Raw genomic sequence first — 18424 nt, forward strand, 5'->3', positions numbered from 1 at the left:
ATATGAGAGCACCTTCAAATATGTGAGTTCAGCATGTGTGCTGCAAAAAAAAAAAAAAAAAACTCATGTTTGATTTGATAGACTAAACTTTTGCTCCATGCCTAACTTGCCTCGTTGTTCACTTATACCACTGTAATGGGGGGGGGGGGGGGGGGGCATGAATGTTTCTTAGTTCATGTTTAAAAATTCTCAATTTTAATAAATACTCTCAATTCAGTGATGTAATTTGATGATCTAAAAAGAAATGTTTCTGTGTGTTAAAGAAATAAACTTTAAAAAAAAAATGGAAGACACTATACTGTAACAGGATATTTGGTGCATGATTTACATGGCAAATGTTTATAAGGAACGGCTCATGCTCTCAGAGACAAAGCTGACACTTGGTTCTACTTTCCCTGTGAATTTGTTGGCTCACTCACCTCCACAAAGCACAAGGTGGGTGAGGTGCGGTAAAACACCAGCGCCAGGGATGTCGGGTGTGGGGAGAATGAAAAGGAAAACTCATTTATGTGAACTCAAGGGAAACAATAATGATTATATTGTGTTTAAGACACAAAAACAATTGTGAAGCACCATGTCACTGCAAATGGCAGTGCTTAACTCGTCTTTCCCTAAACAGAGGCATTCATTGTATCCACTTCAGAAGGATATGTGGCTGAGCAGGCCAACCACTATTCAGACTTGTTACCCGAGGACTGCACACTCGTCTAAAGTCTGCAACCAAGTTCTTTAGCCTGGAGTGATGCCCATGAGCTATTTTTGTCCAGTGCACTATCTCAGTTTTGCACAGTCTTGTACATGTGCTCAGTGCTGTACCCGATTGTAGACTACTCTCCTGGTGGCGCCCACAATGAGCTAAACTGTTTTAGGACTTGGCCTGCATGATTGCATTGCCATGCCTGCACTCATCATGCTCTTAGCCAGGATTTACCTGCCTTATTATTTTTTTAAATGCTGTAAATCATCTCAATTCTGTTTCTCTGGGCTCAATGTTACTTCTATACTGCCATTGTACTTCAGGATCTTTACCGTTCTCTCACATAGACAAGATCACAGTGAGGCACCAGTTTAAGGCATTGCAACTATGGCTAATTCAATATAGTTACAACTGGATCTTCCTCACCTCCTCAATGCTTCCCCCTCAACTCCAACATCTGTCACTAGCTATTGACTACACACTGGAGTCTGTGTCCCTCAGCCGTAGCTGGGGCTGCCATGGTGCTCAGAAATCTGGAGTCCAAGATCCAGATCTTCCTCCTCTAGCAGATGGCATCAGCTGCCAGTGAAATAACAAGTAAAACAGATGCACAAGGAAACACAGCAGTTTCACTTGCCATTGTTTTCTAAATATACAACTTAGACATCATAATTAACAACATTCATCAATTTCATCAAAAAAATTATCTACTTCAGTTTCATAGCTTTCTCGTGGCCTCCCACCTGTGACACTCTAAGGTAACTGAAGGCCACATGCTGACCAAAGGTCAAAGTCCCAATTTATTAAAGTGGGGTTCCCGGACAAGTATATCAAGTCAGAACTCGTGCCATTCACAGTTGGGGTGTGGAAGCTTTAATTACAATTAAAGGCCCATGTGCAAAAGTTAAACATAATCTTAAAACATGTGAAAGTCTATCCAGTGAAAGGTACCTTGAACTCTATGCTGCTATGAAAGGTCAAGCAAAACAGTCTTAAGTCTGGTACCTTGGACCCAGGCTGTATCTAGCCCCTACTTGCATCATCATCAATGATTCGAAGTGTATTGAAATAAACCTTGTTTCCACACGCAGGTAAGTAAGCAGAACTTTATTACTGCAAGTGACTGGGAGGGAGACTCAAGAACTGCCGAGCTCCTCTGTTCCAAGCCGGAACCACGCACAGCAGAATCTCCACAATAACATTCTACAGCGCGAGGCTGCTACCACAGCAAAACAAAAGAAATGTAGAATATTACACATCCCCTTCCCTCACTAATTTACATTGACATAAATAGATCATATTGTTGAGAACGTGTATTTTTCTATTACATAACAAAGTCCTCCAATTTCTTGGGCAACCTTAACTTTCCCTTGTTATGCAGACGCGGTCCATGGCCACAATCCTTTATGACCAATGATTTGGAGGTAACTCCAGTAAACATTTTCTGCTCAATGCACTCCGGAACTTTTACAACTTTACTGCCATTCCACATATTCCCACCACTTAGCAATAAGGAATATTTGTACACCATCACCATATCCAATGGCTTAGAAAATTTGGAATCACACTTATTGATGTTACCCCTCCTTTACCACACAAACCTTACTGTCAACCATGTAGTCTCCTTCCACATTTTCGCTCACTTCTTTCTTCCTTTCAACTTGATCCAACATGGCCGCCAAGAAGGGCACACCTCCCGGAGCTCCGGAGGGACGGGATCACTATTTGTGAAAATCCCAGGCTTTCCCTCTGCCACCCCCGGCAGTCGCCGCACCGATAATAACAGTGACGAGGAGCCCGTCGGGGATAGCCATTCTCAAGGTTTAATTTACTCTGAGAAGGACTATGAAGTACCAGGGATGTGGAATTCCTATCGCCCGACGCCCAGGACATCTTGTTTGGGGTCAAGGGCAACAAGTTTTTATATTTACTTTGTCCTTGGGACAAGTAGGCCCAACCCCCTGCAGCACAAACCCTTTGGCTGCCTGTTTACAGAGAGTTGAACTCTCTGCAGTTGAGGTAATATGTTTCCAAAAGAAAATGCTGTTCGAACTTGTATTTATGGTTCATTATTTGAAAGCCTTCATTATTAGGGTGCGTGCTGTAAATAAATGTTTTAAGGTCACACTTCACTATTGACGTTGGCTCCAGTACAAAAAAAAAAACGTGTACACACATTTTTGAAAAGTTTAGGCTAAGAGGCTTAGTATAATGCTCCCAGAATGCTCTCTGATTATATGCAAATGAAGTGTCATTTAGTAAAATGTGTTGATGCATGCTAGTATTTCCCAAAAATATTTCTAATGGAAAATCAGTGTAACCATTTTCAACATGATTATGGGAAGCATGAAAATAAACAAACACTGACAAAGCCAACTGATCTGACATATTTTTATAAGTCTTTTAGTTTCATCAATGCGTGTCTTATTTTGACATGGCTTTTGTAACACTTTATTGTTGTGGGAGCTACCAGGCCCTCAACATTGTAACAAACATTGGCAAAAAAAACCAAAAGGTTTTTGAACTCTTAAAGCACACGTTGCCACCAGCGGCATAACAAAGGCCCTGCAGCCGCCCTCCAGGGGGCCCCGTCAGCACAGCACCTGCCCTGAGTGAGTCTGGAGAGGGGGATCCTCCATGTTCTTTGCAAAGGGGCACCCTCCAGTTTCGTTACGTCACTGATTGCCACTGTAGTTCCTGACACTGAACAAAACTACTTTGTGTGGCAATATGCTCCTTGTGGAAGAGCAGAATGCGATCACTCACAGTAAAGCCAGCCGAAAGAGAGAGAAATAGAAGTTTAATAAAAACAAAATGTCTTGGTTAACACCAGACCTAATTAGGGACCAAGACCCACATGTAGGTAGCTTTTTGCATGTCGCAAACAGTGACTTTCGCTGTTTGCGACATGCAAAAAGCACATTGCGATGCAAAACCCAGTTTTGCGATTCAGTAACCTGGTTACCGAATCACAAAACAGGTTTGCGACTCGCAATTAGTAAGGGGTGTTCCCTTCCTAATTGGAAACTCGCAGTGCAATGTAGGATTGTTTTGTGACCGCGAACGCGGGCGCAAACCAATCGCAGTTTGCACCCATTTCAAATGGGTGCTAACACTTTGCGCAAAAGGGAAGGGATCTCCATGGGACCCCTTCCCCATTGTGAATGTCACTGTAAACATTTTTTCAGAGCAGGCAGTGGTCCTGCTCTGAAAAAATGAAACGAAAACGTTTCATTTTTCGTTTTTGTTATGCATCTCGTTTTCCTTTAAGGAAAACGGGCTGCATTACAAAAAAAAAACCAAAAAAACTGCTTTATTGAAAAGCAGTCACAGACATGGTGGTCTGCGGTCTCCAGCAGGCCACCATTCGTGAGGGGGTCGCAAATTGCGACCCACCTCATGATTATTCATGATGTGGGCATTTGCGAAGCCCTTGCGAATCACAGATGGTGTCAAGGACACCATCCTACATTCGGATTTGCGACTCGCAATTTGCAGGTCACAAATCTGAACCTACCTACTTGTGCCCCAAATTCTTAAAGAAAGTCACAAAAGTGCACCCATGGAATATGTCATACCCCTATAAAATATTTGTGAACTGTATTTTTGCGTGGGTAAATACGATGTGTAGATTTGCTCATGTGAAAATCTATTGAGCATTTGCAAGTTCATTTTCCCTCCAGCCACTTTCTTCCCAACCCTGGAAGAAGTTCTAATTCTGCCATTGTCAGGAGTAAATGTCCAACCTTTCTTATTATGGGAAAATATTAGAGAGAAGCTGGTAAAAATCTTTAAAACATGCAGGTTAGTAGGTTTGCAGACTCCAAGGCATTCCAGCCCTGGAACTATTGCTTACTGCTTCCTCCAGCCCCAGTATGCAGATCTGCAGAAAGGTGGCAAAATAAGGAAATTGCTACAGTAGGGATTGAAACTCCAAGTATTCAAGCCCTACTATGGTAGTAGCCCTGGCATAATCAGAGAGGCTATTAATTGCTGCCATAATTTGTCGCCACACTACATGGTACCAAAGGGACAAGTAGATCTTTTTACAGGACAAGTAGATTTGAGAAGCAACCTGTCCCCTGGACAAGTAGATATTTTAATAAATTCCACACCCCTGAAAGGATATGCCCCCTCTTCTGGCTTTACAAACATTAGGAACTTGCAAAAACCTGAGGTTGTTGGATTTGCTGATCTCAGATTGATAGTATGGTTTGAATCTGTTTCTCAAGTACAGAGAACCTTTCTGGGAAAAGCTCCTTAGGCAAGCATTAGTTCTTTAAATTAAATACGTTTAATCACTGGCAGCCAGTGTAAGAGTTTTCAATAAGGAGTAGCAGATTGCTGAAAAAGGTATTTTCAAGATCAGTCTTGCTGCTGCATTTTGAATGATCTGAAGCCAATGGCCCAGATAGGCAGGAAGGCCTATGTACAGGCTATTAGCATCCAATCTAGATGTTACAACAGTGTGAACAATGGTCTTTCAGGTATGTTCTTGAGCTGGATACAAAATTCTTTTTGAGGACTTAAGTTTGGCAAAGAAAAGAGAAGAGATGTTCTGAATTTGAAGTTCAAAAGAGAGATTGGTATTAGATTTAATACCCAAATTACTCACTGCAGAAGCAGGCGTGGGAGAGAGGTCAAGCTCAACTTGTCCCCATCTGCTAGTATATGGAAGACAATTTGTCCCAAAGAAAAGAATTTCCATTTTATCAGAGTTTAATTTAAGACAATTATTGTGCATCCACTCAGTTAATCCTCTCAGACACTGTTTAAAAGAAGTCAACGCTTTCTCGTTCTCCTGAAAAGACAGAAGTCGAGCGTCATCTGCATATGAAATTAATTGTTTACCCCAAGATTCAATAAGCTTAGCCAATGGCTCTAGGTAACTATTGAATAGGGTCGGGCTTAGTGCAGAGCCCTGTGGGACCCCATAGCACAGAGGTTTTGCTGCAGAAGTAAAAGGCAGAAGATAAACCATCAGAGTCCTATCCTCAAGGAAGAATTTTAGCCAGGCCAAAGCTCATCCATCCTTGGATCCCAATTTTGTGGAATCTGATGTGATTCCATATCAAAAGTGATATATCACGTAGAACTACCACTGCTGAAAAGCCCTGCTCTAGGTTGTCTTTAATGAATTATGTAACTTCTAACAGGGTAGATTCATTGCTAAATCCCAGTTGAAAATCTGGATTGAGAGTCATGAAAAGGATTACTGGATTGGATTCGAGGAAGTAAGTCAGTTGCTTGACAACTAATTTCTCCAAAATCTTAGAGACAGCTGGCAGAAATGAAATTGGTCCTGAAGTTAGTTAGAATAGTTTGGGTGGCTTTTGGCTTCTTCAATGAGAGAAGCAATAGAGCCTGTTTCCAACTTCTAGGGACTCTAGCAGTCTCCAGAGAACTGTTCAAAATATTGTTCAGCACTGGGTTGAGAGGGGACCCGGATTTACACTTGGCAAGTGCTTTGGCATAGTCCTCAAGAGATAAAGGAGTAAAAACTGATAGTGGTAGCCCACTTGACGAGAGGACCTTCTCCTGTAAATTGTGCACATATAGTCTGAATTTTCACATTAAAAAAATAAATAATAATAAATAAATCAGAGATGTTGTCACATAATCTGGCTGAAGGAGTGATTTTATTTCCCCTAACCTTAAGGGAAAGAAAAGAACATTATTTAAAGTTCACGGTGCATACTGGATGCTGATGAAATCTGGACCGAGATATGTTCTCTTTGTGCTCTGCGTATTGATTTAAGGAAGCTACTTAAGGCAGTTTTATGAATAGTTTTTGCATCATCATTGTAAGAGTGACGCTTTTCTGTACCCAATGTTTCACAGAGAGGAAGTGAAGAACCAAGGAGCATAAGGTGTAGCCCTTTTTAAGATAAGGTTTTTGTTATAAGCTTGCAAGCTATGTCATGTCACATGTAACTAGGAATGTAGTTGTGTTCTAGGTTCTTGATATTGAGCTAGCATTCCAGGGATGTCATTTGGAGTCTGACTAGCTGAGGAATAGCTATGCTTAGGCTGTAGAGAAACTATATAAATAAATAAGTTATTCACTCACCCCTGGCTGTGGTGTCTTCTAAGTAGGGTGCAACCGTTTTTAAGCGGGGTAACATAATCTAAAACTTCAAATAACCTTTTGTTAAAATTTACCGCATCATTATCAAGAGAGGCCAATAGTTTCAACAAAATAGACCGAAAGGCATCAGTACGAAGAATTTCTGAGATATTGCACCAGGCTATTGTAAGTTTTTGTATCGCTTCATTAGGTGTTTGATTCAATGTAATACTGAAAAAGAAAGGCACCAAGAAATGATCAGACCAAACTATTTTGAAAGAAGGCTGAACTTTAAAAGATTGGAAAAAATAAAATACAAAGTTTGACCTGCTAGAAACTAGTGGTGGTAGACTAATGCCTTCTAATGTTGCCTGTAACTGATTGGCTGCTATGGAATTAGGGCTGTGCATGTGTAAAGTAAAAATCACCCAAGACTGTGAAGCTGGCGTAGTGAGAAGAAAATTGAGCAACTACACTAACAAGCTTTTGTAAGGGGTCTTTATGGCAATCTTTGGGTCTGTAATTTAGCACACCTGATAAAGAAAACAATTGTGCTTATTTAATTGTGACGACCAATCCCTCAGAGTTCCCCCTCCAGTAATTTTCTTTGCAGAGCAGGTGAAATGTGATCACTTCATTTCAACATCCAATTTTGTCTTTCCAATTTAAGTGTTGAATTAAAAAATATAGAGGAATTGCTAAAGCAATATCTGGAGGAGATGTTTCTTTCAGCCATGTTTCGGTGAGGAACAAATTTCCATTTGTCTTCAAGAAGCACATAATATGTCTGGGGCACGTTTTTGGAGCAATCTCCAGTTCATAAGGCACAGTGTGAATGAAACAACCCTAGATGAATCATTATTAATTGAACTGTTGTCACAATTTTAGCCCTAGCATTAAGCCCTTGTGACAGGAGCTGACTAGCTTTGTGGCCACTAAGGGTAAACCCACAGGATGAGCAAGAAAGCATGTTACTATCACAGTGTTCCAAATTATGTTTGGATTGAGGATTGCAAATCACACTTCCCTAGAGAACATATCAAAAGGGGTGTTCAGTCTTGAAAAACCAGCAACATGGCTGGCACTGGATGCAATCCGGGCGCAGACGGGTTGCCTTTGGCACACCTACTGCGCGTTGGCAGCATGGCTTTCTTTTTTCAAAACTTATTAAGTAGATTGTTAGCTGACTCCAACCGCAGGAGAGCGTCGGCACAGCGTTGGAACAAAATGGTACCACTACTTAACATCTAAACTACCAGTTCAGTAAAGCAAGTCCTCTGATCAAGTTTCAAGCTACCAGATTCATTAGTTTGAGCAGTAATATGACAATAATTGTATATTAGTTTGAATAAGAGAGGATGTGATCCAGATGAGGCCCACGGGGAAGGGATAAATTCCATTGTTTCTCATTAAGTTACTGTTAGCGCACTTCATGAGGTCCCATTATAAAGGCTACAGTCCTTTAGGAAAAATCAAACAGAGCCCCAAAGTCTTTCCATCAATTGTTAATGAGAGCTCCGGCAATGGATAAAATGCTCTTCAATTACAGAAGACGTGCTTCAACCTCAAAGTCTCATTAGGAATTGCTGGATAGGCTTTGGATCTCTGTTTGGTCTTTCCTAAAGGAGTGAAGCTCTTATAATAAAACCTCATGAACTGTGCTAACAGTAACTTAATGAGAAACAATGGTTCATTTACAGTGATTTAATGAAAAACGATGGTTAACGTTTGATCAGGGCTCTCATCAATGTGCAACTGTGTACATTAGTGTTGATAACATGAGGACATTACTTATTGATGGGTAAGTAATGTCCTATACTTGTGTACTACAATGCTATCCTGAGAAATAATGAACAAATAACCTAAAAAATAATATAAGGGAACACATTGAATAAATCCAATGTATTTCTCTCACAATTGTCTGTTTTATGGCAAGTGGGGGGCTATTTATAGCCACTACACTACAGAGACTGTTTCTATATTAGGCAGGCCATAGTATCTATCATACAATGTTCCAAGACGGTGCTAACCATCACACTACAAGCTCACTGACATGAACTCGTTTGAACTCTAAGCCACAAAGCAGTAATATGATTAAAAACTGTCAATTAGGATATATAGAGATACCATCTGCTGTTGGGACAATAATGAGCAAGAACTTCACGTGGTCCTCCCTACTTGGATCACTCGCTCTGCCCGGACAAAACATGTCACATAGCTAAGTTTGTCTGCGAGAATCGTTCAAGGGACTGATCCTCACCTATGTTCCCTAGTGCAAAGGACTCCAGCATAACTTTCTGATTGGCAAGTGCAACCTTTCAGAGTACTGCTTCACCATTATGTGTTTGTTCCAGGCACAGTTTCAGCTTTTCAGTGGCAGTGCTTAAAGCAGTTCAAATGAGATTTTCATTTTAGAAGTGCTCTATCTTTCTGATACACCATTCAGTAACTCCTGAACCTTTTGACTTTATGAGAACTTAAAAATACCACCAAAAAACCTCCAAAATAAGACTCAGACTCCGAACCGGAATTCTACCAATATTAATCTTGAAAGTACAAACGTACTTTATGAGGGTAAAACTACTGACTAACAACACCAGAATATCTGCACAGAATATACATCAAGCTTGCAAAGGTTTAACTTCAACAGCGGCAACCACGGTAGATGCTGGCAAGGCATTCCATACTGTGTGATTTTTTTAAAATTTGTTTTACAAGCAACAATGTGGATAAACAGATTAGGGAATTATTTAATTATAGAAGTCATGGCTCTCTTATCAGAGGCTGAGAGCGAACATTAGGATTAAAGGTCCATCTTCAAACTGCTTTCTCTTGAAACATTGAACCAGACAGGTCTGTCCATTGTCTCCACTTCTATTTCTTCAAGCAATTAAGCCACTCTTAGCCTTTAAAAACAACTCTTCTGTTGTGGGAATTCAGATTGAACATAACACTTCTAAAAGTGGCCTTTCTTAATTTCCTATTCTTCCTAGATAAGTGATCATCATTCCATCTGGGGCAGACATAGTTTGCTCCAATATGGGATGTTAAGACAATAAAGCTAGATGGTAAAACATTAATGTCAGGACATTGGATTTGGAAAGGTATCCACTTAACTGTGGTCTTGTTTGAAAACTTTTGTCTTCCATTCTTTTCCTACATTAAACAGAGGTTCAATTTATAGAATTTGTATTTTTTTAAAGTTTTCCTAAGGTGAAAAGTGCCTCTTTCAAAGGTTCAGATCATACGCATACAACTAAAGTTTCTATAACTATTTACAATTTTAGAGAAAATAGGATGTCATGCCTCCCCATCTATATAATTTTAACAGATTTAGCTCCTGAGTCCAGAATCAAACTAAATGGTGACCAGGCAAATTATTTAATAAACTGGACCTGATATTAATGATAAAGTCTTGTGGGTTACTTTAGAGTCCCTATTGAGGGCCAAGGCGTCCGCCACAGTTGCCCAATCAAGATATATGCTAATACATCCATTTATTCGGACCCCCTTATAAACATCACAAAGATAAGTTATGAGAATCAAATAAATGCTGACATTGCAAAGATCCATCTGGAACTTTGAATCAAATGATACATGAATGAGCGATTGCTCCTTTCTGTAAAAAAAGTTAGAAGTTAAAGTTAAAAGTTAAAATGGACATTTTCTAGCAAGGAATTGTACCACACTCAGAATGGTCCGGCCTGGGCCCATACTTAACAACTCCAGCTATAACAAAGAATTTGCTACTACAGGACTTTCTAATGATATCACATTGTAATCAATACTTTGTACATAGAAAACATGGGAGGATCTCTTATTATTCCTGCTGGTCTTAGATATGCTAATCTAAAATGTGACACTTTATGGAGAGTACAATCTCACTTTAAAAATCTGCAATGTACTGAACTATGCACAGGATTCGACTTATTTATATAATTATCAAAATAAACATAAATTAACATGTACTACTATGGGAAGGGAAATCACATTTTACCTGTTTTCTCACTGTTGTATATTTCATGTAATGTATAATTTAGATATACTAGTACATGCTTCAGATAATAGAAGTAATGTTACATATAATCATAAGCATGGTTCTTGCATACTTTCTTTTATTTTCGTCTTTTACTCATCTTTCCTTCTAATGTCAAAATATGACCAAATGTGTCTTACAGGAATAATCAAACATGCCAGGAGACAGAGTTAAATGTGGAATCCATTTAAACATCAGGCTAACCAACACCCAATGTCAGATTAGGTTAAATGAGAAAATTTGTTATTATATATATTTCTCAACACTGAAAAACTGGACACTGTCATAATAATAAGATATGCTGCTGATTAAAATAAATAAATAACACTTTAACAAGGAATCTGAACGCCACCATTATAGCCAACTGGGCTCCAGTCCTTCAGTCCACACACATTAACTTTCTAGTGCTTCTTCTCCAATACCTACGATGCCCTATTTTGGCAGCGTTATTAAGGGATGTTTTACGCTTAGCTTCATCATTCATAGAATGTAGCTCTGGGAGATTGACAGATTTCACAGCACAGAGAATGAATGAAGAATGTGTATTAAACCAACCTGGGTAGAACTCTGGAATGTTAAGCACTTTCCGCCTCTCTAACATATCTTTCCGTTCAGCGTAGTATTTGAAAGGTTGTTTTCTTGATCTAGGTGGGATGAACTCTGGGCTCAGGTACCTGTAGAATGACAAAACATGGTTCCAAACTCAGAACTATAATACCATTGAAAAAACAGCACTCTTTGGTTCCCAGATTAGTTATGGGTATCTGGCACATTTTTGCTTGCTCTTGAGCCACAACATGAGAAAAACACGGCTATAAAACATCGCTGGTTTGAAATGCAGCAGTTTTAGGGGATACCTTGGTAACCAGAGAGTTGAAAAGATTAGGGGCTAGATAGTGCTTTACAGAAAGTTTACAGTAAGAGTACCCACAAACAGCAGACAAAGTGCGCTGAACAGAACAGAAATGGAGAAGGGAATAGGTGAATTGAGCACTGTTCAAACCCATGTAAGGTAATGTCCTACAGCCTGACAAATATGTTTACCAGCTTTGAGGAGATATAGGAACATCTTATTCCAAAGGGCACCATGGTATTCTTAAAACGCACTGATTTGGAAACTGTTCTCCGAATAAATAGAGTACTAGCCCATTTTAGTCTCACCAACACCACCTTAACCCACTCCTGTAATAAAGAATCAGGCTTACAAGAATCCTAACCCTAAGAAAAGTGACTTTTTGCCTCCAGCTTTAAGAGGGGAGGCAAAATGCTGCATTGTAGGCACAATGTCACACTCCTATCATAATCAGCACCCCCACATAGGTGGCTGACAAGCTACCATATATGGGGACTTTCGGCACACCCACAGCCAGGACACCATCAGACTGCTCGGTCCATATGAATGAAGAAAATAGCAGCAGCATGCGGTTTTAACTGCCCACCATTAACCTTTCTTCTCCTGTAATCAAACCTTAATGAAGTGCGAAAATACCTCCAGTAATGGACATTGTGAAACTGGACCTGGGTGTGTTGGAAAGAGGCATCTGAGTGGTGGGAATGAAACAAGCAAGGAGGTGCAGGAAATAACTAAATGCTCCATCAAGAAGCATAACCAAAGAAAGGATGGAAAGAAAGGAGTGAGGAGCAGGAAAAGAAAAAGGACTTATTAATAAAACAAAATGGAGGAAGTACGAGCAAAATTCTTTACAGGCATAGGAAAAACAATGTCCCTGTGATCTGTTGTAGTGCAAACAAAATCTGAACCATGATAACCACCAATTTGATCATGTTTTTAAAAGACTGAAAACGCAAACAAACAAACTGAAAACAAGAAACACTAGAATGGCTGGTTACTTTATTGTGAATTAAAACATGTTAATTGTTAAAATACAGCAGGTGGTTAAGAATCCTTAAATAAAGGCTGCAAAGCACTTACTAACCCAATAAAGCCAAGAGTTCACCATTTGTTATTGTAAAAAGGAAAGTTTAAGTGGTACACTACAAGTACTCAGTTAGGCCTCGAAAAATCATTAAAATGTTACTAGACCTGCAGGTTGAGTAGCTTGAATAATCTACTCGATCTAACTGTAATGTACTTGACCTGGAAACAGGTCTCAAATTGTGTGATCCTAGGCAAAGATTGTATTTTACATTTGTCTTTTTCTTTATTCTCACATATGAGTGCACCTTCAAATATGTGAATTCAGCATTTATGATGAAAAAATGCCTCTTTTGTTTGATTAAATACACTAAACGTTTGCTCCATGTATAATAAATCTAGCACACATATAGGGTACACATGATCCATGCATGACTTGCCTCTTAGTTTACTATTAGCTTTGCCTTCAGGGCAGGAGTGTTTCTCAGTTTATATTTAAACACTCACTTGTAATAAATATATTACTAAAGTATGACGTGGTAGCGCACTCATTTACAGACAGTAAATTTCCAAGAAATGTCCGAAAATCTTCCCACTAACTTGCAGCTTTAGTGATAAAACTATAAAATGTAGTTACAATAATCTGTGAAAATTGTGTTTCAGAAAACATTATTGCACATCACCAAGTAAAGTGTTCTGACTTTGTTTTCATACTATTTAAATATTTTTTACATCACACAGAAGTACAAAAAATGGTCTTTCACAGCTACTGAAATGTATTTTGAAATGTTAGTAAAGTTGACTTGGTTATATAAATGTTGTGTGTTAGGAAAAAGCTGATATCAAAAGCCTTTCACTTCACATAGGTCAGACAGTTCACCTTACAAACTCCTGGAACTCTGCAGTCACAAGGAAAAGTATTAGAAGACAAACTGACATTTGACCTATGTCTCTGAACACAGAGCAAATGTGAGAAGAATGCGATTTAAAGGCATCTTAATTGCTAATTCAGTTTCTGACTGAACAGAACACCTGTTCTTTGTCCACTGGCCAAAAGGTAAGTGAAATATAAAAATAGCTCGACCTCATAAAATAAAACTCTCCAATGCAAGTGGTCGAGTGGATGTTTTGAGCCCTGTCACTGGACTAGCACTTAGCAGGAGGACTCTCACCGATATTCAAGTCTACTTCAAAGACAGTAGTCTTAATGATCAGAAAGGAGGCAGGATGGATTACATTTATTAAGATATTATTTTTGTTTTTGATGTGTTTTTTCAACCCCCACCTTCTTCTTTACCTAAACTCAATATATGCAGAGAGGTCAAATCAAACAAAAAAAGAGAAACAGGGGCTTTTTGGAATACTACTGAATCTCTGGAAACAGATTTAGTTTGACTCCCTAGCACTACTTAAACAAATGACATAACACCAGGTTGTTTAGAGGTTTATTGAAATATTTCAAAGCCAAGTCATTTATCATCCATTTAGACTCCTGACCCGTGTTTAATTGTTTAATTATTTCTCTTTGCCTCTAAAACACCACAGGCCAGAATGTGCTTCGCAACCTGTACAATTATGTTGCTCCCTTAGGGCCAAGAGCTTTTAAGGTGCTAAAGTCCTGTTTTACATAAAACAATTCTATTTCTTAATCAAAGTTTGAATTTCTCATTTGATGTGAAAAGGATTTCTAACTTCTCCACAGAAGCATGGAATCATGATATTCAAGAGAAAGTTATCAGACTGGTGGTTGTTAAAGTCTTGACAAACAAACAACATTAATTTAATTATTGATTTAATCATTTAGTACCACTTTCATATTTGGAGAACAGAAATAATCTTCATGTCTAGACTAACAGTTAATTCAGTTTTTACAGTCCATGAAACTAAATTCTAAAGTAGTTCTGGGGATCATCTGGAGCCGTGAAGCAAATAACTTCATTAACAGTGTCAAGGAAAAAGTGGATCAAATAAAGCTTTTGAGGAGGCATCAGAGAAAGGCAGATAAACCATACTTAACTGAATGTCTGTCAGTGCAAACCACATTAACATCGATTTCTATCAACTATCACTTTTCGCCATAAGTGATGAGCTAATAACTTAAATTAAATTCAGGGTAACAAAAAAAAAAAAACTTGACCCAGGTTTTAGGCCAGATTTTTTCTACTTGAATTATGTCACAGCATACAGATGATGGTCATGCATGATGAGAAACATAGATTTCAGTCTTTCAAGCTAAATCACAAATCAACCCTAAAATGACAAAAGGTGTTTTCTTAAAAAATTATTGGTAAATACAATGTTTTGTTGCTATCCACATAACATACATTTGCAACCCAATTACTATAAACTGAACTAATTTTCAAAGTCAGTGAATAGAACTCATTTATCGTAATTGATTATTCTGAGCATGGGGAATAGATCTTCCACACCTCTGCTGCAGACAAATTGTGCTTTTACTATAAAGAAACATTTTCTAAAACACAACTTAAAAGGAAACAAAAGTGATCATCTTTTCTAAAGTAAAGAAAAAATTCTCATTTGAGTTTATATTCGAAGAAATAACTGATTATTCCTAATGTGCAAGACAGGATGAAATAAATTATGTTTTAGTTTAAGAATGTTTCATTTTGTATAAATATCATCAACAGAAATGCTTTGTAAAGTTAATCGTATGGCCCTCTAAGACAATGCTTTAACAAATGAAAAGGAACTAGAGTTCCTTTGGACAATGAGCAAGCTGTCAAATTGGGGCAGTAGTCAGAGACAATAACTAAGCATGAGAGATGTATCTAGAGACCCAATCCGCTTGCCAGGTATTACATGTTGCAAGGCAGCCTCAATAGAAGGGCTCAGTAATGGACAAGGCAGAATAGTATTCCCTGCTTGCAAATGTTGAGTGAAATTGGGAATTATACAAGTGACATACATTTTTGAAAATAGAGGTCTTTTGTTTGCTTCATACTTAGAGGCAAAATGTTTACATAAATGAACACAGACCACATCTATGTGGCCTTCTACTGCGGACAGATCATTTTAAATACAGCTGTTTTTATTGAGTTCTATTTATATAGTATAATAATAATAATAATAATAATAATAATAATAATAATAATAATAATAATCCCGCAAACCATCCAGCATTACGTGGAAGAACAGAATTCATAGAAGAAACTACTGTAATGGACCCTCATCTAGGGGGATGCCTCAGTGAGTTGATGCATGCCACTGACAAAATGTGATTCTCGGCAAAGGAAACAGCATCCCACCATCCTGAAGTTGCTAACCTGTTATTTACAGCTCTTAGATTCAATAGATAATATATTTGTGCATACATTACTACTTTTTGTTCCTGTACGCGCTTTGTATTTCCCTGTTTAAAATTGGGAATTCGGTTTGGGAATTAAGGGCCTAATGCATCAAAAGGGTTTTATCCATTCTGTCTCCACGGGAAAATGCATTGATAGTTAAGGCCAAAGACATAATGGCCATTCCCATTTCTAATGCAAAGACGCACCCCACAGGATTGAGAAGGTTTTCAGGTTTTCAAATTCGTAACTAGACAAAAAGAACGAGTTACTTACCTTCGGTAACGACTTTTCTGGTGGATACATTAGCTACCTGTGGATTCCTCACCTAATGAATACTCCCATGGCGCCAGCATTCGACGGAAATCTTCTTACTAGTCTCTGCACATCGACGAGGACGTCACTCTAGCCCACGCGACGCGTCGGACGTCATACAGGCAATAAGAGGTCCTCGACGACGTGCGGACGTCAGTACCAATCATTTTTTACGTGCATGAGAACAACCAGGCAATGCAATGAAAGAAGCAAGGCAACATCCCATTATATTGTAAAAATACACAACATTGCATGAATAACTGTAAATCTTTTATATATATATATAACTCTCTCTTTTTTTAAAAATATATACACACATCAAGTATATACACAAAGATATATACATATATATAAATATATTATATACAACATCTATTGCACCCTCAAAGACCAAGAGGAGCGCACTCAAGGATTACTTGGAAAGACCAGAAAGGCAACGGGGAGGCGGGTGGGACCGTGAGGAATCCACAGGTAGCTAATGTATCCACCAGAAAAGTCGTTACCAAAGGTAAGTAACTCGTTCTTCTGATGGATACAACTACCTGTGGATTCCTCACCTAATGAATAGAGTCCCAAAGCAGTACCACGCCCGGCGGTGGGTGCCTAAATGGTCAAACCAAGAAATCCTGCAGCACTGACCGTGCAAAATGGCCGTCTCTTCTAACCTCAGAATCCAAACAGTAATGTTTTGCAAAAGTGTGAAGGGACGACCAAGTTGCGGCCTTGCAGATGTCGACCACAGGAACACCTCTGGCCAAGGCCGAAGTGGCCGACTTAGCTCTGGTGGAATGAGCTCTAATGCCCTCAGGAGGATCCTTCTTTGCCAAAGAGTAACAGATTTTAATGCAAAGAACAACCCACCTGGATAGTGTTCTCTTGTGGACTGCCTTTCCTCTCCTCTTGCCCACGTATCCAATAAAAGCTGATCCTCCAGCCTGAAATCCTTTGTTCCATCAATAAAGAAGCTCAACGCTCTCTTTGGGTCCAGACGATGCAGTCTTTCTTCCTCTTTGGAAGGATGAGGCGGAGGATAGAACGTGGACAAAGTAATTGCCTGAGCCAAATGGAAGGGTGAAACAACCTTCGGGAGGAAAGCAGCCTTGGTCCTCAACACTACCTTATCCCCATAAAAAGTTGTATAAGGGGGCTTTACTGATAAGGCCTGCAACTCAGTCACTCTCCTTGCTGATGTTATAGCTATCAGGAAGACTGTTTTTAAAACCAAATACCTTAAGGGGCAAGAATGCATAGGTTCAAAAGGGGACCCCATAAGGAAAGTCAGGACCAAGGACAAATCCCATTGCGGCATAACGAATGGTTTTGGAGGATATTTATTTAGAAGACCTTTCAGGAATCTGATAACAATAGGGGATTTAAATAAAGATGGTTGGTCTGGAAGACATATGAAGGCTGACAAGGCCGATAAATAACCCTTAATGGTAGCCACTGCACAACCTTTCTGCGCTAGAGACAGAGCAAAAGACAAAACGTCCGATAGATGAGCATGCAAAGGATCAATCTGCCTCTCTCCACACCACGCAACAAATTTAGACCATCTATTAGCGTAGATAGATTTAGTGGAGTGTCACCTGGCCGCTAATATAACATCCACTACCTCAGGCGGGAGAGAGAAGGAACTCAGGTTGCCCCGTTCAATCTCCAGGCATGTAGGTGCAGACTCTGGAGGTTGGGGTGTAGAACCTGCCCCTGCGACTGCGAGAGGAGGTCTGCCCTGAAAAGGAGACGGAGCGGAGGGCACATTGAGAGTTGGAGAAGGTCGGAGTACCATACCCTCCTTGGCCAATCCGGAGCTATTAGGATGACTAGAGCCCGGTCCTGGCGAATCTTCCTCAATACTCGAGGAATCAAGGGTATGGGAGGAAACGCGTAAAGCAACTGGCCGCACCAGGTTATTTGAAACGCGTCCCCCAACGCTCCCTGCATCGGATACTGGAGGCTGCAGAATAACGGACAATGCGCGTTCTCTCGAGTGGCAAACAGATCTACCCGAGGAAACCCCCACCTCTGGAAGATTAAACGGACTTGATCTGGATGGAGACGCCACTCGTGGTCTGCCGAGAATTGGCGACTGAGACTGTCCGCACGCACGTTCAAGACTCCGGCCAGA

The 18424-nt window shown here is 39.6% G+C and overlaps 1 protein-coding gene across 1 annotated transcript in view; it reads right to left on the minus strand.

Annotated features, from left to right (window-relative positions):
- The window catches only part of MRPL19 (mitochondrial ribosomal protein L19), a 59700-nt gene that overhangs the window by 26222 nt on the left and 15054 nt on the right, over window positions 1–18424 (minus strand). Inside the window, exon 3 of the mRNA XM_069236047.1 lies at window positions 11356–11474. Coding sequence (XP_069092148.1) covers window positions 11356–11474 — 119 coding nt within the window. The remainder of the gene's footprint in view (window positions 1–11355; window positions 11475–18424) is intronic.

This window comes from Pleurodeles waltl, chromosome 5 (assembly GCF_031143425.1).
Source record: "Pleurodeles waltl isolate 20211129_DDA chromosome 5, aPleWal1.hap1.20221129, whole genome shotgun sequence".
In the NCBI taxonomy this organism is placed as follows: Eukaryota; Metazoa; Chordata; class Amphibia; order Caudata; family Salamandridae; genus Pleurodeles; species Pleurodeles waltl.